General features: G+C 33.7%; 2 protein-coding genes across 2 annotated transcripts in view; one reads left to right on the top strand and one right to left on the bottom strand.

The window, feature by feature from the left end:
• The window catches only part of LOC134852188 (ena/VASP-like protein), a 375505-nt gene that overhangs the window by 348435 nt on the left and 2269 nt on the right, over nt 1-24801 (bottom strand). The gene's annotated exons all lie outside the window — the stretch shown is intronic.
• On the top strand, nt 35-23186 carry LOC134851309 (uncharacterized). Its single transcript, XM_063867330.1, has 4 exons — nt 35-321; nt 536-758; nt 2610-2733; nt 23038-23186. The coding sequence occupies exons 1-4, from the start codon at nt 119-121 to the stop codon at nt 23184-23186; spliced, it is 699 nt and encodes a 232-aa protein (XP_063723400.1). The 5' UTR covers nt 35-118.

The following is a 24801-nucleotide window of genomic DNA, read 5'->3' as shown; positions in this document are numbered from 1 at the left end:
GCTTTCATTTTCAGCTTACTTTTCATACGTTCAAAACACCGCTAAAACATAAACTGCATGCTCTTACTATGAGTTAACTCCGTTAATTTGAAAAACGTGCAGCTCACTAGCGTTAAAAATGACAGAAAAGGTAGAAAACAAAAACGAAATTAGAGAATTGTCAATTCAAACCACATTTGGCGAAGCAGAGGACCACCCAGCATGCAAGGAAGAAAAAACAGTCCTATTAAATTCATATTTTATGGATATATTTTCGTCATCCGGCTACAGTCGTCTTAAAAAGGGGAAAAGGGCGTCGACAGAGCCCAATTTATCAGCCAAGTGAGATAATAGTTCAACAGACAAATATATATTTTAAAGAACAAGTTATTGTTTCCCAAAAAGCGGTCATAATCCCAAAAACTTTAAAAAACTTATCAAGAGGCAAGCCAAAATATTGAAAAGGTCTTATTTAATGCACACATTAAAACAAAATACATTACCAATATCAACAATAAAATCATCTACTATCTTTTTGATCTCGCTGAACTACTAGACCCCACTTTTACAACCACCACTTGCAAACCGGATTCTACTATCCAGGCGTTCTATCCCAGCACGACCAGACATCTCATTACTCCAGTGACGACTGTGACCCAGTGGACGCGAGAGGAGGGAGAGGGAGATTGTGTGTCAGTTGTGGTGTGGATTTGAAACCCAAAGGGTATCTGGAAAAACTACAACAGGAGATGGAAACTATTGACAATCTGTCTAAATTTGTGAGTGATTTCAGTTGTTCTGCAAAAAAATCATCAATAGATAGAGGATAGAGTTATTTTATAATATTCAACTGTTTTTTCTCCGTGTTTTGGCAGATTTTAGAGCGCGGTGTGATTGGACCTAAATGAAGGCTTAGAAAATAAAAATGGTTCTTACTGGGCACATTTGTCTTTTAATCTTTCAAAAATTGAAAAAAGGCAAAAAAAAATAAAACCAATTTCAAACAAATTATCTGAAAATGAGTATATTTTGTTTTGTCGCATGTCGTTTGAATAACAAGTGAAAAGGCTTATATATGATGAATCACTTAAGCAAGGCTGATGATTATTTGTGGCACCTGTTTTTGCTGAGTTAGTTTTCATATTTTCACAATTTTTTTGTTGAACTTTTCATTTTTAAGTGCCAAATACGCTGTATGAATCTTCAGCAAATATTTTTCTTTCGTAGTTGCACAGGGTGTCTTAAAAAAGGATCTAAATTGAAACAAGACTGCTCGTATCAGGGCGAAGCCCTAAATGTTCCTAGTGCCTATTATGGATTATGGAGCAGTAATAACATTAAAAACTTAAAAGTAATATAACGAAATGAAATTTTTTTTCTCAAAAATTTGAAATTTTTTTTATAAAAATCATCCCCCACACACCATATAAAGTACAAAAGGGTAGATTTCGCTACTTGTAACAAATCAATTATGGCAAATCAGCTTCTTTCAACCAACTTGGACCGATTTCTAAGAGGGATGAACTCTCCGCTTACGCGTTAATAGCGCGAAATGTATCGCGCGTTGATTGTCCCAAATGGGCCAAAATGGTAATCTTTAAACCCCTATAACTGTACGGAAAATGATCACAGGTGAAATATCTTTTCAAATTTGAGCTCACGGCAGCAATACCTTTCGAATGATATAAAAAAATTCCTTCAAAAATGGCTACTTAAAAAGTCGAAATTTGTCTGAAGAAAAAAAACCCACCCCGAGCACAAATATTTCGTTACTTTCGTATTGAAAGTCAGAAAAATTACGGTTTTATTACCGAAGCATTTTTCTTGAACTTTAGAACACATGCTTAGCAGCGCAATTCACTTATTTTCTAAAAATGATAACGCTGAATCACGTCTAAACAAAACATTACCTTAATCTTGAACACCACAAGAACTCAAACTGCGTTAACTTCTTCAGGTTTTCACTTGTTAAAATGCAGTTTACAATCAAGCAGCAAATCTTTATTGTTTTAATATCTTTATTAAAAGTTTTTTTCATCTGTTCCCCTCACCCCCAAACAGATCTCGAGTGAATAAAATTTACGAAAAGTATCAAGAAAAAAGCACTTTTCAAAATCTGAACACAGCTAAATACGGGAGAAGAAAAAGGGGAAGAAGATGTCTAATCTAAGTTAGGCACAAATTGAATGACGTGCAGCTGAAGTATAAAGCAGACTTTCAAACATATAGTTTATAAAATTAACACAAGACTGCTCGTATCAGGGCGAGCCCTGAAAGTTCCGACTGCCTGCTAACGTTTATGGAGCACTAATAACATAAACAACATAAAAAATTAAATGAAATAAAATAAAATGAAAAACGTTTTTTCTAAAATTTGAAAATTTTTCTATGAAAAGCATACCCCCACACGCCATATAAAGTACAAAGCCATAGATTTCGCTCCTTGTAACAAATCAATTATGCAAATAAGCTTCTTTCAACCAGTTTGGAACGATTTCTAAGACGGAGTAAAAGCTTAAGCATGTTAGAAGACATAGTTCCTCCACACATCTAGTGATCGGGAGAAAAAGTTGAAAAAATTCGTGGATGTATCTACTTATCTCAATTGACCTCAAAACTATTTTGATTAGAACCCTCTTCGCATGCGAGCGAGGCTGGAGGAAAAGACCGGGGAATTCAAATTACACCACCAGTACAGAATCAGAACAGCCATCATCATATTAGTCATTTTCTCTCTTCTTCTTCTGTCTGTTGGAAAGTTGAACACGATTGAATTGCCATTTGCACATTTCGCCTCTTCCTGTTTCGCTCAAGATTTTGTTACTTTTTAACGATGCCCCCTTAGAGTGGTTGGATTGAAAATTTTTGTGGCTAGGCTGATAATTTTTTGAATAGTGGTTTTTGTATCATTATGTAACACAAAGATGTAACACATTGCATCAATTTTTCTGTACGACTAAGGTTTTTGTGTAATGCAGGGGTGCTTTAATTTTTAAGGGTACTATAATGCAAAAAAGCCGATTTTGCGTCATGCTTCAGGTGGATTTTTTTGAAAAAAAAAACATTTCGAATATTTGGCTTTTTTACCATTTCCCTACGACATGCTTTTTCAGTGTGTGTAACTTTTGTCATAAAAACTGCAATGTGGCTGGATTATATAATTAAAAACACATTTTGACCGCATATCCAACTTCCCAAATTAAATTGTTAACTTCTATTTTTATTGTGAAGATACAAAAATTGGCATGTGACGATGAAAAAAAATCAATTATTCCAGTTAAAAGAAATCTGCTGTGTCCTTCACAAATTGTCAAGAGTTTTGATAAAAATTACTTTTGTGAAATATTGCTTGTCAATACCCTCAAAAAGTGTATTTTTATGTTTGATTAATCCGCATAATACGAACAAGTCTAGGCAATTGCTACGCAAGTAGCACAGATTCTTCCGACCACTTTTATTGAAAAAAGTCAAAACTGAAGAAAAGCATAAAGAAATCGTGTGTCTCATATTTCATCTTGTGTCCAAAGTTTCCAAATTTTTTGATAAGGGGATTGAGTTAGCAGAAAAAACGTATGCTGAATGTGAATTAAGCTGAAAAAGTCTGAAATCTGAAATTGAAAATGAAAAGATTCAGACCAGTTTTTCTCAAAACAGAGACATATTTTTGATTTTTGTTATTATTGAAATCACGACTGAAAGGGCTTTTATGTTATACCATATTTGGCCGCTACTATTTGTGTTTGGAACTATCAAAATCGGCTAAAAAACAGCAGAAGCAACGACCGGCCGTTACTTCCCATCGCTACGATGTGGTCTAAACGCAATGGACAACCGGGAACCTCCTTCCTAGCTACGTAGGAACCCTGACAAGTCCCTTTCTAGTATCTTTTTAGAAAATCATATCCAATAGTTGCTAAGACTTTTTTTAAAGATGAGACAATACCCAGTCTAAGAATATAATGAAAAAAATGCATATAGTTCTAAAACAGGGAGGTGAAGGCGGTAAAAGAGAGGTTTCCCTTAAAGAGTTGAACAACTCGTATGAGTTAGGACCGAGTTGGTTAACTCATAGAGTAATTTCGGATAGGGTACACCGTCTGCTCGTCACGCTATCTTATTTTCGGCCGGATAGATTCGTGCAACTTCTTAGTCTAATACCGATCCTAATCTTACTCTTATACTATCTAGTCTCAGGTTGTTTAACTAGTCTCTGCTAGGCTCAATAGATCTAGGGTATACTGGTTTATTGCGGCTGCTGAAGTGCTCGGGAGAGTCCAACTAATTTCTAAGTTAAATTCAAATCTCTCTGGTGCTGAAATTACAAGTAACTTCAGCACTTACAAATAAGTGGGTTGTTAGTTAGATGGATCATGATTGGTTAATATTAAATACTTTACATTGGTAAAATATCTAATTTATCCAATCATAAAATGTAGTTTAGATCAGGTTCCACCCATCCGGGTTTTACAGAGTTTTTTAGAATAGTTCTTCTGCGATTCGAAGGATGGATGATGGACGTTGGTTTTTGGCGAACATCATTTTCTTCCGTTTCCTCTTTGTTAAAGAAGTTCCAGGAAGCTGGAGTTAGAGACATAAGACGTTGTGTCTTCTAGTGACAACGACTAAGTCTTTGCAACAAACTCAAATCTGATTTCAGAATGGTTGGCTATGTCAGGTTTTTCTGTTCTGCGTGGAGAACTTCTTTTGTGTCTGATCTAATTTGGGAATGGCGTGGAGATTGTGCGTGGAGGGGATGCCTGGTTACTCGGATCTGTACGTATACTTGAACATCGAGGTGGTCATTGGTCTAGTTCAATGAAGTCCTTTTCTGCGAAGTCAAGTCGTACTCTAAATCCTTTGAGTTGTGATTGTGAGTGGCATATCGATTGTGGTTGGCCATTCTCTCTCGAGTGTAGTGGGGTCGTTTTGTCTTTAGATGTTCATCCTTGGTGTTATATTCTGATCTATGTATTGCATAATGTAATTTACATTTTATAAAACATTTATTAGTTTAATATTTTTTAATTATGATTTTAGTTAGTTGTTTTCACAAAAGCTTTTTGTTTTAGTTCGGTTATTTTGAAGAGTTACTCACCCTTGAGTAGCTCTTATTAAAAATAGAGGTGTGGTCACAAAGCGTGGATGTAGCGCGGTGGGTTAGGCCGGCTATAGAGCATGCTCAGGACGTCCTTCCTGGTGGGTTAGGCCAGGAGTGGGAGTATGATTGCATGCGGTTTTTGTGAGGGGTCCTGTTATGTGACAACGTTTTATGTTGGGTTTGTTGTGGTTTTTCTTATGTCTTGTTGGTTATGTCATTTTTCCAAAAAGCAAATTGTTCGTGGTATGGGTTTGTCTTTCGACTTTTTTGTGTTTTATTATTTCTTTCTTAGACTTTATAATAGTCTTCAAAAGAATAAATTATCCAGTTTTAAACTGGGTTAATCCGGTTTGGGTACCGTTGGTTTCCTTTTCTTAGTCATGCTGTTATTCTATGATTTGTGGTATTTAGTAAGCTGCGTTGGTTAGTTTTGTTTAGTATATGATTCCTTTCCAACCGGGTTAAAGGAAGGTTTGAAACATGTTATTATATGTTAGAGTTGTTGAGTGTGAGAACTTGAAACTGAAATTCATTATTTTAAACAATTCTTCGTGGGCGAGCTGTGCGAGTGTGGATAGAATTTCTGTGCGAATGAATGAGAATATCAAAAGGTTAGTACTGCATTTGCATTTTATTAATTTACTGCATAGAATTTGGAAATTTACTGCTAGTTATGGGGGAATTTTAAGTTACAAATTTTCATCATAATTAGATTTACTGCTTGTGGGGAAAATTTTAGAAATGAATTTATTGCATTGGTATTAAATTTATAAATCTATAAGTGTAAGAGATTAATAGAATTTTTGAAATCTGTTTGATGAAATTTGCGATTTTTATTTGTCTTTTGTGGTTTTTGTAGGTGATCGTCGGATGAAGGCTAAAAATCTAAAGAAAACATGAATAAAGTATGGTGAGTTTTTTAATATTTTAATTAGTTAGTAATATTTATTTAATTCATACTTACCTGTTAGTCGTCGGGGAAAAAACCGTGGGGGAAGATGTCGTGAATTTGTTCTGAAGTTGTTAGTAGTTTAGCTAAGATGCGGATGATATTTTTAGTCTGAAGCAGTGGCCAAAGCAATTGAAGTGCCTTAATAGTGGTTAGTTCTTCAGTGCCAACTGCAAACTCATAAGGTGTGTTTTGGATTAGATTATATAATTTGTGATTGAATTTAGTGTTGTGGATGAATTCTAAAATTGGGATTTCTATAGGTTGTACAAACTCGTGCGGGATAAGGAAGGGTCGGGATTCTTCGGCGTTGAAGGTCTTGGTGATGGGACAGAAGATGTACATTTGGGTTATGGGATCATAATTGCGAAGAATACCATGAAGGTTAGTATCTTTAATACAATATGTGAAATTTAGGAAAAATGGTGAAGTGTATTTGGAATTAATGAATTGAAAACGATGGTGTGGTTGTCTAGAGGGTGTGTGTAGGTCAAAGTGATTTTGGATGAAGCGATAATAACTATATGTGTGGGTTTGTTTAGTGCGCAACATAATATCGTGTGAGCAGTGCAAATCTCTTTCGTGTGGTGCAAGGAAATGAAAGGTTAGTGAAAATATTTGGAAGCGTTCTTTAAAACTTTCGTATGCTTGTGTGTCTGTTAGTGCTTCTGAAATAATGTGATCAAACTTTCGGTCGAAGATGTTTAGTGTAAATATATATGGTGTCTTGATGAAAAATTTCTCGGTAATTTGTGGATTAGCGAAGCGATCGTCGTCTAAGAATTGATCTTGGTTAGCTCTGATGATGTTGTGATCATAGTATTCGAGTGTATATTCGTTAGCTCTAGGTGCAGTGTGTGTTTTTAGTGATTTTTTATATCCAACGTAAGTAAATTGTCTAGCGGTTAGTGGTGTAGTGAGTCGATATAGCATGTCCGTATTTCGCTCTATATCGATGTGAGTGTTAGATAAAGGTAAGCAAAGAGGATTAGTAAAATGATAATATGAGGTCCAAGAGAGAGTGGGCATTAAAACGTATTCATCTACAAAGTTGCGTGTTTCGTTAGTGTCGTGGGGGGTGTTTAAGGTGTATTGTGGGAATGAGGGTAAGGTGATGGCTAAAAATTCTTTTGTGTTAGTATGCTTGGGGTGGTTGATGTATTCACGGGCTGTTCCTGGTTTTGCTGGGAAAGGATGGTTGGGGAACTTTCTTTTAAAAGTGCGGTAAGCTCTATTAGTGTTGAGTGAAGATTCAGTTGATGTGGATGATGGTGCTAATGATTCAGTATAATTTGAAGAGGGTGTAGGGGTAGGGGGGTTGGATGAATTTATTGTGGAGGAGATTTGGTTTATGGTTGGGGTATTAAGGTGGTAGGGTTGTTGTTGAAGGGTAATAAAATTATCTAGCTCTGGGGAGATTCGGGGGGTGTCTGGAGAATGAGATGATTGGTCAGAATGGTATGAGGAGTAGGTTGGGGTAACTTGGGAAGCATAAGAGGGTGTGGGAGTGATTGGGTCAGGGTTATTGGATAATATGGGTTGAAAAGGGGGTTGAGAAAAATTAGAAGAGTTATGAAAATTATTGGATGGGGATGGTTCTGAGTCGGCAAATTCATCGGGGGTTTCAATATTCGGGTTATTGAGTTGTGAGATGGAATATAAAACTGAGATGTGTGAATTAGTGTCGGAATTCATGCCTGATGTTACATTACTAGATGGAAAATCGGGTGGCGGAAAAGCAAAAAGTGGTATTATTGGGATTGGAGAGGTAAGATTGGTTGGGTGGGAATTTGATCGGTGTAGTGATCCAAGTTGGCGGCTCATCGTGGGCTAAAAAAATGATTATTTTGAGACTGAAAAGCGGTGGTATGGGGTTGTTCAATAATTTGTTCATAAGTATTATCATCTTGTGACTGGTGTGTTATTATATGTTGAATGGGACTTTGTGATGTGGTGAGTCGAAAATTTGGATTATGTGTGATGGCTAAATTTCGAAAATTTCGTGGGACTAGGGATAGTGGATGGTTATTTGGTAGGGGTGGTAATTGTGGTGCCGTTGGCGTTATGTCTACATTGTTATGTTCTTCGTCGTATGTATTTTGTCGTGTTGCTATTTTTGTGTTATATTCTTTTATTTGTGCGTCTAAAAGAATTTTGTTTATAGATGTAGAAAAGATTCCAAAAAATCCTGCAAAGAGTATGCGTGCTACGCTTGCTTGTCTGTTTACTTGTGTGTGTATAGCACATGTGTTGTAGATTCCTTTTAAAAGTGAGAAAAGAAATCCAATAAAGTTAAACATTGCGTATAAAATAGTCAATTTTTCTAAGATGTAGTAGGGCCATCCTAGAAAATCGAGGATCTCATTTTTGAGTGTAACAAAGCTAAAAATGTTAATTGGTGATATATCTTGGGGACGGTATTTTTCACCGTTTAGATATATATAATCTTTAATGTCTTTAAAATATCCGCTATAGTCTTGCGTGTAGATATCGGCAAATCCTGCGGTTTCTGCAAGTTTGCGTAAATTTTGGTCTATTGATTGTCTTTGTATAGTGTCCATTTGTGTTAATAATTCTTGGAATTGTTGTGTTCTAATGTGATGTTGAATATCTGATTTTGAATAGATTCCTATTGATTGTAAGTCTATATTTGGGTTTCGAGCAATAGCGCGAATGCTTTCTGGTGAAAATTTTTTGAGTGATTGCATTAATGTGGGATATGGAGTGAGAAGATAATATTTATTTTCATCAGGGTTTAGTTGTACTACATTGTGGCTGTTTTCTGATCCACATGGGACTGCGGTATCCCAGAAATAGGTTCTTCGTGAAAGTGTATCCACGAAATGTACTTTATTCTTATAAAAGATAGGGATTCTTTTATAACATCTTTTATCTTCAAAAACGTATAGTGGTGATATTTTTTTAGTACAAGTGTAAAACCATAAGATGTTTCCTTCATAGTCTAAAAAATTTGATCTATTTCCAGATAATAAGTATCCTGCATAGGGTATTTTTAATACTGCTAGTGCAATTGATTGTAATATTTGTGTTCGTTCTAATTCGCATAGTTGGTGTAGTGTTTCTAATTCGGAGAGTGACATTTCTTGAAAAATTCGGCTAATTGTATAATCTAGTTTCATATCTAAATGAATATCATAGTGGATATTACCGAAATATGTAGTATTCATTAGTGATAATTCTTGTAAGCGTGTGCTTCTGGTGTCATGGGGTTTTAGATGTCCACCAGGTTGTCCGTTGCTTTTTTCAAAATTAACTGGTATATAGGATGTTCCTTCGTTTGGAGGATGACCTGTGGCATATGGGTCGATTTTTACTTTTCCAGTGGTCATGTCGAATCCTTTTTCGTATTCAACTAATATTTCAGAGTATTGTGTTCTGTGAAGTGGATTCCTGTATTTACATGCAAGTTCTGTTTCTTGATATATTTGAAAACGTGTCAATTTATTTTCTATATTGTCTATGTTTCTAAAATTAGAACTTAGTTTTCGTGATGGATGGACTTGTTCATATGGAATTGGTTGTATAAAATATTTTTCGTGAAATTTTATCATACGAGCGTGTATTTTTGCTACTTGAAATGTTGTACATGTATCTTCGGGGAACCAAACAATTGTTGCTTGTGTTCTCGTTGTAGGGTCGCAATAACCTTGATCATTTTTACAAGGTAATCGGATTCCTTGATAGATCATTGTATTATCTGATAAATCTCGTGTTAGTTGTATTTTTTCGAGTTGTATTTTCCATTGGAAAAACATTATTTCTTGGTATCCTTTATTTTTTGTGTCTGCTTTGCAGTTTGATGGGTTATTTATACCAATGTGTGGTATCCAATCTTTATCGTGTAGGTCATAGGTTAATCGTCCGTGTGCGCCGTTATACGGGTATTTTTCGTCTAGTTTTATATGTCCTTGGTGTCTTTCAAGTTGTGATTGATGTACAGAGTCTGGAAAAACTTGAAAATTAACTAACTTTCTTTGGGAGTTTTTATTCCGTGTGATGTTTAGTCTAAGTAATTCATTTTTACAATCGTCGGGATTGAGATGTAAAAGACGTTCTATATTACTTTGATAGAATGATTCATGGTCAAGTCGGTTTTTGTTTCCGTTCGAGACTTGTGAACAATGTACTTTCTTTTCGGAAAATGTTGCTGTGAATTTATAACCTGTAACTGTTGTTGCTCGGGCTTTTGAATAGAGTGTTGCTATTACATCTGTGGTTTCTATAGCTTGTGGTTCTGTTTCACATTGTGATACTTGATTTATTGCATATTTATGTAGTGTTTTTTGTTCATTTTCTTCACAATCGTAATGTGTTACTAATAAATCTTGTGGTCCTGTACGAGGAGAAGGGTTTATGTTTTGATTTGAGATTACTAGAAAAAGGAGTTGGAGAAAAATTAATAATTTTAGAATATACATGTGTATGATAATCCTGAGTATGGATTATAAAATGTAATGTAGCCAATTGTGTTTTTGGTATATCTGTCGTATTTGTATATTACTTCAGTAGTTATAAACGGTGGTGGTAGTGATTGTGCTGTTATGTTAGGTGGATTTAATGGGTAGGGATGTTGGGTAATATTATTTAACTTAACTGTGATTTCAAACTTTAATTGTAAACTGTTTTGTTGGAGTATTTGAATATTGTGATCACGGATATCGTTGTGAATATCTTGGCGATATTGTAATCTATTAAGTGCCCAGTTATGAAGGCGGTTACTTTCTTGATGTTGTCCAAATAGTGGTGGAGGTGCTGTAAATGTATTCCAATCTAGTCTTAAAGGAATATTTATTGATGATTTTTCTCGATATCTGGCGTCGAGATTATTTGGAAAATTTAAGTTAAAAGGTGGTGGTGAAATCTGGCTTATTGATGGTGTTGATGGTAGTGATAATGTTTCTGGTAGTGATGAGGATGTTGTTGTATCCGTAGAAATATCTATGGGGTCATTGACTAAATTTGGTTCACCTTGTGTAAATGAATGTGTAGTCCAATATGGAAATCGTGATGTTTGGTTTGTGGGGTTGAAAGGATTTTCACGTATTTGCTCAGATGTTGGTGTTGAACCTAAGTAATCTGATGGTAGGCTTGAGGTGCTACGTTGTGAAAGAAGCGTAGGGGTTTCTGGTAATATACCAATGGGGTTTTCTGGAGTGTTTTGTGATGGGGATTGAGGTATATCAAAATGAACTCGGGGAGTTTGAAGATTTCTGTTTCGTCGAGGATGTATAATTTGTCTATTTATTTCGATTGTATTTTGGTTTTGACTAGAATTTCTTATTCTACTTAGTTCTTGTGGTAGTGTTGGGTATAGGTTATATGTTGGTTCGCTTAAAGGTGCTTGTCGTTGAACTGGTTCTAGTGGTTCTGATAAACGAGCATGTCGTTCTTCAAAAGTGTATGGATTGTCTTGAAAAGAAATTCGTGTAGATGTTTGAGGATTTTGAGTAATTGAAGGTGGTGTTTGGTTATCTTGGGATGATGTCGGTGAAGACTGATTCTGTGACTGTTGGGTAGCAATTTTTGATGGATTTTTGAATTGTTACTTTAGTGGGAAGGTTTATGTTTATTATAGTATTCTTCCAAAAAAAGAATTAGAAGGATTGTTGCTAGGGCAAATGTGAAGATTGCTTTCTTTATACATTTACATATTGTCAAAATGAGGGATGATAAAAATGTTATGAAAATTACAAACAATAAAAAAATATCGGTTCTACTGAAAATTGTTCGTATCATTTAGACAAGTTATATGACTCGTACCTGTGGATGTAATCAAGGGTTTTGGAAAGTTGGAGGAATAGTTCGAGTATAGTGTAGAAAATTAAAAAAATGTTACAAAAAATGATTAGGATTATTAGAAAAGATTCAAGTATATCAAAAAGAAATATTATAAAGGTTTCAAGTATTGTAAAAAAATGTTTAAGATTTATGAGTATTTGAGTAACTGATTGAGAGAAGAGCATTTAAGAAATGATCTCTTGGTCGAATATTTTTTGCTGTTTGAGGCGATTTTCTAGTGTGGTCGGATTATTTATTAGTTTTTTGACAAGTGGGTTGAGTTCTGTAAAAAATTGTTGGGGGCAATTTTCATGGTGACTGGGAGGTCGTCTTTTTCTTTATTTTTGTTGGTCAAATGATCCGGGGTATGGTGAGATTTTTATACTTTAGGCTAATTAAAATGTTCATTTTGTTACTTTAGGCTAAGTTAACAAATTTGCTTTGGGGGTATTCGTGGTCTGAGTTGGGGAAATATTGTTGATCTTTGGGTTATTAGATAAGGGAGGGGTACGGTATTATGGTGATATTTATTTTAGTTGTCAAGTTGGAGTGGTTTGCTTATTTTTGACCTGGAGGTCGTAAAGTTATAGTTATAGATGTGCCTGGAGTTCTATATGATTCGTCTAATTGGTCTTAGTTTGAGTTAGAGAAAGTGACGGATTGGATGAATCCTATTGGTCTATTTTGAACTAGAATTATTACGTACTTGTCAGCATGTTATTTTGAAAAATGTAAATGAAAAATGTTTCGGAGGTTTCAAGATTGTGAAGCAAATGTTAAAATTACTTTTGAAATTCCACTTTCTTTAAAATTTTAGATTGGGGGATGAATATTTTATAGTTTTTACGTGGTTGATTTCGGAGTCTTGTTGTTTTTCTATTTTCTGATTTGTCGATTTGTTCTTGGGGTATTATTTGTTCGGTCATTTTTCTATTTTTTCTTTGTTTTGGGGATTCTTTATGGTTTTGTGTATTGTTTTTGGTGGCGGTTGGTTTTGTGTTTTGATTTTCGGTGGGGTTATCATTTTGCTCTGTGTTTTTCAGATGTGGTTCATTTTGAATGATTTTTAATCCTGTGAAAGAATATAATTGAGTTAATTCGCGGAGTGCGTATTCTTTTGGGTAATAAGGTAATAGGTTGTTTCGATGTTGAACGATTTCTTTTTTGTTTGAGTCGGTAATTTTATATGTGATATCAGTGGGTTTTGCAATTATTTGGTATGGTCCTTTTCGAAGGGGTTGTAATTTTTTAGAAATTCCTTTTTGAGTATTAAAATTAGGTATTAAAACAAATGTTCCAATTTTTAATTCGGAGGCTGGTGTAAAACGTGAATTGATTTGTTCATTAATGTTTTGTCTTTGTAATAACTTTTTTGTTATTTTTTGATAAATTTCATTGTGTTTTTTATCTCTATTTAGAATCCATTCGGTGTGTGTACCGGAGGCTAGTTTAAGAATTTGTGGGTGATGAAAATGATCTTCATCGTGTGTATGTAAAGGTAGGTTATAACAAATTGAGTCTTTAGTTGGTTGACAATAACCTTGTGCGTTTTTATGAGAATTTGCTGTAAACATTATTGGTTTGCGTGGCTTTTGGTTAAAAACCATTTCGTATGGTGACATTCCTAAAGTTGTCGTTATTTGTGAATTATATGCTAAGGGAAATAATTTTACATCTGCTGACCATTCGGTATATTTTGTATCATTTCCGTTGATGATACATCTAAGATATTCTTGTAATGAACGGTTCATACCTTCGACTAAGCCGTTTGTCCAAGGTGCATGAGATGTACGTGGTTTGTGTTTAATGTTATATAAATGACATAGTGTGATAATTTCATTATTTATGAATTCTGTACCGTTGTCTGTAACTAAAATTTCTGGTAGTCCGAATTTTGCTATCCAGTGTTCATAGAGTGTTGTGTAAGCGTAATAAGCGTTACAATGTGGTACTGGGTTAATTGCTACATAATGTGTAAATGCGTCAACAATTACCATAATGTAGGAGTTTCCTTCGGATGAGGGTGAAATTGGTCCTTTGGTATCAAATGAGATACGATGATTAAAGTACAAACTTTGTCCTTTAAAATCTTGTTTTTGTGCTATTTGTTTTTGATTTGGGTAAGGTTTATTTAGTTGACATACTATACAATCATTGCATAGTACTTTTATCCAAATTGGTGCATTTGGGAAATAAAAGTTTTGTATAAAATTTGAATATGTTTTTTCTGATCCAGAGTGTCCTTTAATATTTTGTGTATGTGAAATATTAAAAGCTATAAGAATCATACTTAAAGGGAGACATGGAACTGTAGATTCATTCAGGTTATACTCTAAAAGGTCTGTATTTTCGTTAATTGTTGTGTTGTTAAATTTGCGAAAGTATCGGAGGAGTGTTTTGTTTCCTAGAATGGTTGAATCTGCTTTGATAGGTTTAGTTTTATATTTGTGCCATGATTTCAGTTGTCGAATTACTGGGTCAAGGTTTTGATATTGTTTCAGTGTTGAAATTGTAATTATTTCTGTTGGGGGGAGAAAAATGTTTTCGATTTCTAATTTAGATAAGGGTATTGTATCAAGTGGGTCGTGAAGGTCAAAAACTTGATTTATTGTGTATTTTGAATCATTTGTTTGTGGTCCTGATAAATTTATTTTATCAGTTAAATCTTCTTTTTCAATTAGTGGAAAATGGTCTTTCTTAGGCGGGTGTTGTTTTGTTCGTTTTTGTTGGGTGTTATTTTTTATCCATTGAGAATATGGGATTGGTTTGAAAGTTGATGTTCCAAGTAAATCAACTTCATAATGATTATTTTGACAATCTAAATAAAGTGGGAAATGTTGTAAACTATTTATTTGTGATTGTTCAATATCAGTTTTTACTGCATATTTGCATTCCAATCGGGGTGATGTTTCGTTTTCTGCAAGGTAGAATTTTATGTTTTTGGGTATTTCAACTGTTGTTTTTCGTGTGAGTAATTCAGGTGGTGTATTTCGACTTAAGGTGTCTGGTAATGCAAGATTTTTTCCTGCAGTCCAAACTATATGTAAGTTTGGAAATTTCATTAGAATTAGTTGAAATCTGTAAACTCGGTGGTTTGGGTTAGATTTTTGTGTAAAGAGAAAGATGATTGGTTTATGGTCTGTGAATAGAACTGTTGGATGTTTTGATCCAAGTATCAGAAATTCATATTCTGTCAGTGTATATATTATGGCTGTACATTCTCTCATTAGAGTTGAGAGTCGTAGCTCTGCTTGAGTGAATAATCGAGAATTTGCTGATATGAGGTTCATTTTATTTGTACCATTATGTGATTGTAATAGTGCTGCACCGATGCCAAAGTTCGAAGCATCGCACATTGCATAAAATGGTTGATTTGAATCTGGAATTGTGTTTGAAATTTGTTCAGTTAAAAGTTTCTTTACTTCTTCAAATCGTGTTTGATGTTCTGTGTTCCATTCAAAATTATTTTGTTGTCTAAGGATGTTATAAAATGGTCGTAGATATAATTGCATTTTATAAACATATTTACTTAAAAAGTTTAACATTCCAAGAAATTCTTGGATTTTCTTTTTATTTGTTGGTGGTTGAAGTTTTTGAATGGCGTCAATGCGTGATTTCAATGGAGTGATTGTTTTTCTTTCTATATTATGTCCTAAGAATTTAACTCTTGTCAAAAAGAAGTGTGATTTATCGGGGGCGGCCTTCAGATTTTCGTTCTGAAGTATTTGGTGATATTTTTCTAAAACATTGAACATCTCGTCTTTTGTTTGTGATTGCATAAAAACATCGTCTAAATAGGTGATTGCGTTTTTCTTGAGTATTAGTGGTCTAAAAATTTTGCTCATAAAAGCTGAAAATGCTGCTGGTCCTATGGATATTCCATAGAATAAGCGGTTGAATTCATATTGTTGGTTTCCGATAACAAATTGTGTTAAACGTCGTGATTGTTCATCTAGTGGCATTTGATTGTATGCACTATTCATATCGGCGGTTGTAAAGTATTTGCCGTTTATTTTTGTTAAAATAACTTGTATTGGTTCAATGGGCCAATTACATTTTGATTCATCTATGAGTGAATTGAGGTATCTAGCGTCGAGAACGATTTTTAATGATTCTCCTTTAGCTAGAATGATAACGGGGTTGATAAATGTGTTGCCTTTTGGTTGTTCTTCTTTATTAACTGGTGATATAATGTTGTATTGTTCTAAAATATCGAGTAATCTGTTCACTTTATCATGTAAGTGGATTGGTACTTTACTTGCTCTCTGTTTTTTGAAAACTGCGTCTGGTTTTAACGGGAGATGTAGTGATGAACTGATTTTTCCAACATCGAATTTTGATGTTGCATAGACTGATGAATATTCAATTAGCTGTTTGGCTAACTTTTCGAATTCGTCTTGTGTTATTTGTGAATGTTGGAAATTAAACATTGTTAAAAATTTCTGTTGGTTCTCTGTGTAGTTACTTATGTTGAATGTAGGTTTGAAATATGGAGTTTTTGTGAAATAATCCGTATTTCTGTTTTCGTTACTTATTATATTATTTATAGATAATTCTTCATTAAGAATTGTAGATTGGCAAATATCTAGTAATTGGAGTATATTATTTACGCGATAGGCTTTTTCGTGTATTGGTGATATTGTAGCGTTGGTTTCACAATATCCTAAAAGTCCTAAAGGTAATGTTACTTGGTAAGGTGTGTTGTTATAGACATGTAAGGAAATGATATCGGAATTCGAATTTTTCAAATATTTTATGGATGAGATTGTGATTTTGAAAAATTTGTATTTTTGGGTTTGAATTCAAATTCTGACATATAAAATTTTTGTTTGTTTTGTTCTTTATCATATTGGTGAACTTGTTTGATTGAAAAATTATAGATATTTCCTGATAGTGGTTTTAGGTGTTTTCTTTGTTGGTTAAATATCGGGTAGAATTTTGAAAAGAATGGTGGTTGTTTATTTAATCTTTGAAAAAATGTTAAGGATGTTTCTTTTGTTTTTGTATATTTATCTTTGATCAATATTTTACTATTTAGTATGTTAATTGTTGGTATATACTTCGAAATAAATAGTATTCCAATGATATTATATTTAATATCAGTGATATGGAATATTTGTTTAAATGGCTTATTTAAAATTTTGCTTTGTTCCATTGTTCTGGTGGGGAGGAGAAATAATTGGATTTTTCCGTAGTTTATCAATGTTGATCCTTGTGCTGTTGCTAGTTTGCTGGAGGTTTCAAGAGGTGTTAGCTTTGGGTGTAAGGTTTTTATTTCATTCCATGTGGGGATGTTTATTATGTTTGATTCTGCTCCTGAATCAATTAAAAAATCTATTTCAAGGTCTGGTGGTTGAAATTCTTTATTTCTTGGGCTTTCTAAGAGAAATGGTATTGTCCAAATTTTTTCTTTGGGTTGTTCTTTTTGTATATTTTGATAAATGTGGTTTGTATTCAAGCATTTTGTTTTGATATTTTTATTGGTTTGATTTGTAGTGTTAATCTCATTTGTTTCTTGCGTCGTTGGTGTGGAATTTATGGGTGTAGTGTAATAATTTTGAAGAAATTCTGATTGATTTTCATATATGTGTGATGAAAAAGGTTGTTCATATATGACAGATTCATAGTCATTTTCGACTTTTATCATATTGATAGAAAGAGTGTTTTCTGTATCACTTTCTGAATCTGATGATGTACAGTTTATTTGATTGAGTTGTAACGTATCAGTTACTGTGTCATCAATACCTGGAGGGTCTGATGTTGTTTCTGGATTAGATTGTACTTGATTAATATGTCTTTGATGTTTAGGTGTACTACTTCTGTGGCGATTATTAGAATTATTATAGTTATTATTATTCCGGTGTGGTGATTGGGAATAATTTCTATAACGATTATTATAACTTGAGTGTCGATTCTGTGAATTATTTCGCGATCTGTTTTGGTAATTATTGTTTGGTCTGTTATAGTTCGATCTATTATATGAGTTATTCCTTGATTGATTGTTCGGGTAATTCTGGTTTCGGTTGTTTGAATAACTTCTATTTCGATTATAGGAGTAGTTTCTATTCCTATTGTATGATGAATTTCGTGATTGGTTGTTTGGATAGTAGTTATTTCTTGATTGGGAATTAGATCTAGAAACAAATCGTTGTGTATTTGAATGTGATCTGGAGTAGTTATTTCGACTATTTGGTCTATTGTAGTGATTTTGTGATGAATTATGCGTGTTTCTTCGTTCTGGTGATCTTCCTCTATAACTTGAGTTATATGGTGATTGATTTCTTGTATAATTTGTATTGTTCGGGAGTGGTTTTCCTGAACTGTTGTTGCTGTAGACTGTTTTGTTCGGTAGATTTTGATCTTTTTTCATGTATTGATAGAATGATTTATTTGGTTCTTTATATTTTTGAGGTTTATTTTGATTGTCTTGCTGTTTTTGTCTACATTCGGAAATACTATGTCCGTATCGTCGGCAATAATTACACCATTTTTTGAAAGATGGTTTGCCTTTAAAGTTTGGGTTCTTTTCGTAAATATTGAGTATTTCAGTGATTTTTTCAACGAGGTCTGTCTCTGATTCCTGTATATTATTAATATTAGTGGGAGTCGTTTCAATTCTGTTAACGTATTGTAATTTCAGATTTTCCGTTTCTTCTAGTTTCATCGTGATTTCTGCTTGTTCTAATTTGTCTACTAGTTTTCGAAAATCTAAATCGGGTTCTCGAATTGAAGAAGGATGGGATGCTCTCTTTTTTATTGCTATTTTCCTTAATTGTGGTGTTAAGGTCATCATTAAGATTTCTGTCATCTTTGTGTTTTTATAGTCGTGTGTATTTAGTGAATATGCTTTTCGAACTAGTGTTTCGATTCGTACTGCTAATTGCTTGATGGTTTCGTTTGGTAATCTGCGAATTTCATTACATAAAACTCTTTGTTGTTGTTTGTTTCTTTCGGAGTCAAACATTTTTGAAAATTCCTGTGTAAACCTTTTCCAGTTTGATTTTATTTCTAGAGGTAGTACTGAAAACCATTTTTGGGCTGCGCCATCTAAGGTTGTTTGTATTAACGCTGTGCGTCGATGTATCCAGTTTTGATGTAGTGGCGTATTAATTGGTTCAGGTCCAATATTTAAAATCAGGTTTGCTGTTACTGCATTTAAATAATCTTCTACAGAGTATTCAGGGTCTGTTCCTGTGAAAACCATTAAAGGTTTGTTTGATGTTATTGATGATCCACCCATAAGGTATGGATTCATTGTCATTTGTAATGATTCTGCTGCATTTGGCATTTGAGAAAAATTTGAAAGTTGGTTTCTTGTTATTTCATGTTGTTGGAGATAATATGGGAGTGGTATTTCATTTTGCATTTGTGATGGTTGATACGAGTGTGCAGTCATTGGATTTTGTTGTTGAATTGGTTGAAAAGATTGTGTATTAATTGGATTTTGTTGTTGAATTGGTTGTTGATGTTGTGCATCTATTGATTGTGGAAAAAAATTTCTATGATTTGTACGTGTTCTCTGTATTCCTTGTCTACGATATTCTTGAGTATTTTGTGCAAATATATCTGGTTGTAAGAAATCATCATCTGAGGATAAATAATCCATTTGATAAGATGTCTGTTTTTTATTTTTATTTTGTTGAAAAAATGGGTAATTTTCACTGTGATCCTGTGGAGGATTTGTTTGGAAATTTATTGAATTAGGTTGGGTCATTGGGTTATCCCAATTTCGAGATCTTGTATATTGGTTAAAATTTCTTTGTGGTTGATTATATGTTTTTGATGGATGTGTATAATTATAATTATGGTCTGTAAAGTTGTTTCTAGTGAATGTTTTGCGTGTTTTTGATGGTATTGTCATGGGTCTGTATGTTTGGTAATCCATATGTGAATATTTAGGTGCAACCGAAGGTTTAACGGTTGATTGTAAGGTTACCTGTGTTTGTGAAGGATTTGTATTTCTTGGTGTTGTTAAATTTGGGCGTATTGGTGAAATACTTTGTTGTGTAGTTGTTGTGTGTACAATTTCTTCATTTATGAAGTGTGATGGTGTCTGGATATCTTGTTGAGTAAGATTCCTAGTTCCATTGAGGTTTTCATTGTGTATAACTGTAGAGTTTAAACTATTATTTTGTGTATCGGGTAAAAATGTATTATAGTTTAATGGTGTCGCATCAATGGTTAATGGTATTACTTTTACATAATCTCTTATGTAAGATATTGTACTTATTGCTTGACTTGAGATTGTTTGTGGGAAGCTTATAAATGCGGTATGAGACCATTCGGGGTCCCAAACATAATCTGATTGTTCTGTGATAGCGGTATCATCGTTCGAGTTTTGGGGTCTAAAATTTTTTCTTGCTTGTGCAATTAAATCAATATTGTGTGTGAAATAATCTATTATGAACCATGCCAAAATTTTTTGTAGATCGTGTTTTGTATGTTGTGAAACGTCGTCTTTCGTGAAATTTTCTTTAATGATGTTTAAATAACTAGAGAGTAGTGTGATTTCATGTCGTACTCTTAAATGTTTAGATGTTTCTGTCGGTGAGACATTTGTTATTGGGATTTCGTTTTCTAATATCGAAATATAACTATATATTATTGCGAAAACTTCATTGGTGAATATGGAGTTTGCTCTTTGTGAGTTATGATATTGGATGTTTTTTATATATTCTGAAAAAACTTTTGAAAATTCTAAATCAAGATCGTCTGTTTGAATTGTATATTTTCTATTATTATGGTTTGGTGAGGTGAATTCTATGGAGTAGATTCCATACTGTTGTGTTATGTTGCATATATCTTTTAAGTAGTGGTCTATGATTTGTCTTTTGATTTTTACATCTGGGAACTCTGTTTTACATGGACTGATTCCGGGTTCAAATAAATTTAATAGTAAATTTTTGCAAAATATATGCTGTCCTCTATCAGTGGTTGCATCTACTATAAAAGGAAAGATTTCATCATCATCTGGACTTTCTTCACCTGGAGTGTGCGTTGAGCTCATTTTTTCGTTCGATGACTGTTAATATGTAATTATTAATGTGTCGAATTGGTTGATTCCAATTGTATAAATGTACTGGTTTGTGTTTATACTGCTTTTTTATTCTTCTTTTTCCTCTTTTTGATGAATTTGAAGTTGTTTCTGAGTCAGAAAAATATAATTGATCGTGAAGTGGGTAATTTTTATCTATTGATTCTTTTAGTTTGTAAAGTTCGTCTAAACTGTTGGTTTCTGATTCTGAAAATGCGTTTCGATTTTTTGAAAATCTTTTTCGTGTTATTTGTCTTTGTTTCGTTATTATTTTTCTTTTTAGTGTTTGTCGTTTTGTTCGAATGTATCCAACTGTTTGTGTATGAGGTGTGATTACAAGGTCGTATTTTTTGTTATCTATTTCACAATTGTGTAAAACGATTGTTTGTTTATTTCCTAGGTTTTTAAATGACATAAGGTTTAGGATGACGGATGCAAAAGGTTGTTAAATGGTTTCTATTTTCTTAAACTGTTAGTTCTTACGATTTTTTGGTTAGCTTAACCTGGGTCTATTTGTTCAGGGTTGGAGAGAAAAGTATATCGATTCCGAAGAATGATTTTTTACTTTCTCGTGGCTAGTATAAGTTAAGGTGTTAACTTACTTAATCTTACTTAGGGGTAGTGATTGTGTTCAAGGGTTGGAGAATAGTAAATCGATCCACAAGGTTCAGGTATAATTAGAACGCGAGTAGTTCGTTAGATACTATTTTAAACTTACTAAGTCTAAGATTTATCCTGGGTCTGTTAAGAGGGGGGGTCAAGTGAAGGATGAATAACCGAAGTTCTTCACTGTTTATCCTAATTTGAATGATTATTTTTGTTTAAAAATTTCTATTAGTTTTGGGTCTTTAGAAAGGGTTGGGTAGTGAATCGACGTTTGAGGTCGTTAGACACTAATTAAGTGGGTGGGGGAGAACAAAGTTGTTCTGTTTGATCCAAGGATAAGCCTTGATGATCAAATTTGAAATTTAATTAAGTAGAAAATGATTTAAGATCCAAGGATAAGCCTTGATGATCTGGTTTTAAAATTAAGTGAATTTAAGTTTTAATAAAATTTTAAATGTGTGTAAAGGAAAGATTTAGTGTTTTGATGATATTAGTGGGTTTATGATTGCTGTTATGTTTTAGGTGATGGAGCTGGAACAACAGGATGATTTATGATTACTAACCATTTACTGTCATGCTACTAATTTTTATTTTGATTTTTCAATAAATATTTTTCAAACATGTTTTGTATATTACTACAGAATTTAGGAAAACGATCTGAGATCTTTTTATCAATCGTTATTGTATATTAATAATTTTGTTTAGCGCCTGAAATGATTTTGAACATTGACTTCAAAATTTTATGTTTGCAAATGAAAATCTAAATTCATTGCTAGTAGTATTCTAAATACAAAAGTTTGTTCTGGCTTTTGCCGAACTATCATATAACTATATGGTAAGTTTCTACTTTGTCGTATGTCGTCTCTGGTTCGAGGTCTTCTTCCAATTCCGGGTAGTTCTGTTATGGTTCGGAATATGGGCTCTGATCTATTGAGTCGTAGAGACATTTCGATTAAATTATTGTCGTATAACATTTTGTAAATGTTTTTGTCTAATTTCTAATCTATTTTGGTTAATTCTAAGCTATTAAGGTCTTGTTCGAGACTTATGGTCGCACCAGATGAGTTAGGACCGAGTTGGTTAACTCATAGAGTAATTTCGGATAGGGTACACCGTCTGCTCGTCACGCTATCTTATTTTCGGCCGGATAGATTCGTGCAACTTCTTAGTCTAATACCGATCCTAATCTTACTCTTATACTATCTAGTCTCAGGTTGTTTAACTAGTCTCTGCTAGGCTCAATAGATCTAGGGTATACTGGTTTATTGCGGCTGCTGAAGTGCTCGGGAGAGTCCAACTAATTTCTAAGTTAAATTCAAATCTCTCTGGTGCTGAAATTACAAGTAACTTCAGCACTTACAAATAAGTGGGTTGTTAGTTAGATGGATCATGATTGGTTAATATTAAATACTTTACATTGGTAAAATATCTAATTTATCCAATCATAAAATGTAGTTTAGATCAGGTTCCACGTATGTTATGTTTTGAACAAATCATCTTAGATTAATTGAACCTATATGCTTTATTAGGGGGCCGAAATGTGTGAATAACAAATCACCATGATGTCTGTAGTTTTAATTCACACTTTGTTCAATGGAGTTCCATGTGAAAACAAAAGTCATCTGCAGTGTCCTCCTGTTGATTCGCCATACCATGTGCATGATAGTGGATTGAACACGCCACTGTGTTGTGGAATAGAGGAACACATGACTCTTTCATAGCATGGTACTTTCGAAACTCCGTTGTAAAAAAAATTTTGTTTGGGGTTGAAAAAATCTTTGCAAAATGGCACAAAAAAAATCAAATATGAGCTTGCTGAGCGTTATATGAAAAAAAAATAATGGAAAAATTCCCAACCCTTTTATGTAGCACCTAAAAACCTTATCCAGCATATAGTAGAAAACAATGAAATATTTTCTCATGCTTGATCGGTAAATAATGCAAAGAGCGATCATACAGAGCAAGGTTATCTCCTTACTTTACACAATTGAGTCATAGTTTTAGGAGGTTGGGAAAATTGTCAATTTTAGACAAGTTGGCGTGCCAAGTATTTAGTTTCTATTTCAATAAGCGAGTTTTCTCAAAATAGTTCTGTCTTTCAATGCAATCTAAAAAGTAAATACGTTAAATAAATTGAAAATTGGTTAGAGGCTTTGAAAGAGTCATATCTGATGTAGGAAACTTGTTGCATGGACTCCAACGGAGTAAGCGCTTGTTGTGCATCTACCCACACCTGCTGTGGCGGCAACTGCTGTCCCCAGAATGAACAGTGCTGCGGGGATGTGTGCGTCCCGAAAGAGTACAGCTGCTGCCGTTCGGGAGTGTATTGCGGCAATCTACTCAGTTGTTGTGTTATTGTGAACCAGATAATGTCATGTTGTCCCACTGCAACAAACGAATCAAAAACCTTGAATTGAAACTTTATTACATATGAAAAAAGTTGTTAAAATGCATATATAATATTTTCTATTGTTTTTAATCAAAGGAAAAATCTTAAAATGTTTTAAATAAGGATTCGAGGACGGATATAAGAGTTTAGCCGGTGCGCGGGCGCTTTCTTCTCAGGGATTTGGCCCCCTCATCAACAAGAGAGTCCTCCTTTGGTAGAATGTTTTGACATATTTTCGACGACAAATACTAAAAATACTAAATTTTTTCTAACAGCGCCTTTGACGCCAATATTTACTAACTTTGAAGGGGAGTATTCCAAAAAGTATTCCAAAAATATCCAAAAAGTGAACAAAATGGCATTTTGACCCGTTTTTTTTTCAAAAATGTATTTATCTTTTTTCCAGTCATGAGGCTTATTGCTTTTTTAATGCAGTTTTTACTACCTCGAAAAACTGGTAGGGGTTCGAAAGGTGTGTCAAATTGAAGCCCTGCTGGTCGTGATATGGATTGAAAAATTTATGTTTCGAAAAAATTGGTCTAATTTTTTCAACTTTTGAACTAAATGACACTTTTTTGACTTCCACTTGATTTGCGCCATTTTATACGTTTCTAAAAAAGTGATGAAGTTACAATTTGATGAAAAAACAATACCAACTATCTCCAAGGATGGTCGGTTGCTGAGCAAGTAGCACAGAATGCTCTGACCACATTCATAAAATAACTACATTCATAGAAAAACTAGACTTTTTTTTTTCGATTTTGGAACTATAGCTTTGATATCAGCCCCTATTTTTAAACTCATCGCGCGTGTTAATTCGTAATGAGCAGCGCTACAATTGTGAGTAACTTAAAGTTGCTGGCTAGCTGGTCGATTCTAAACAATATAAACTTTCACTTTCCACTGTCTTTAACACACAGCCTCACATGCTGCCAAAATTTACTAAC

The sequence above is a fragment of the Symsagittifera roscoffensis genome, chromosome 7, assembly GCF_963678635.1.
Source record: "Symsagittifera roscoffensis chromosome 7, txSymRosc1.1, whole genome shotgun sequence".
Classification (NCBI taxonomy): domain Eukaryota; kingdom Metazoa; phylum Xenacoelomorpha; order Acoela; family Convolutidae; genus Symsagittifera; species Symsagittifera roscoffensis.
This window is presented reverse-complemented; position numbering and strand designations above follow the sequence as displayed.

Excerpts from the sequence above, each read along its gene's own strand:
- LOC134851309 (XM_063867330.1), top strand. The coding sequence starts at position 119 with ATGACAGAAAAGGTAGAAAACAAAAACGAAATTAGAGAATTGTCAATT. Across the intron at positions 322-535 it reads GAGCCCAATTTATCAGCCAA|ACCCCACTTTTACAACCACC; the intron begins GTGAGATAATAG and ends CTGAACTACTAG. Across the intron at positions 759-2,609 it reads TTGACAATCTGTCTAAATTT|AACCCTCTTCGCATGCGAGC; the intron begins GTGAGTGATTTC and ends TATTTTGATTAG.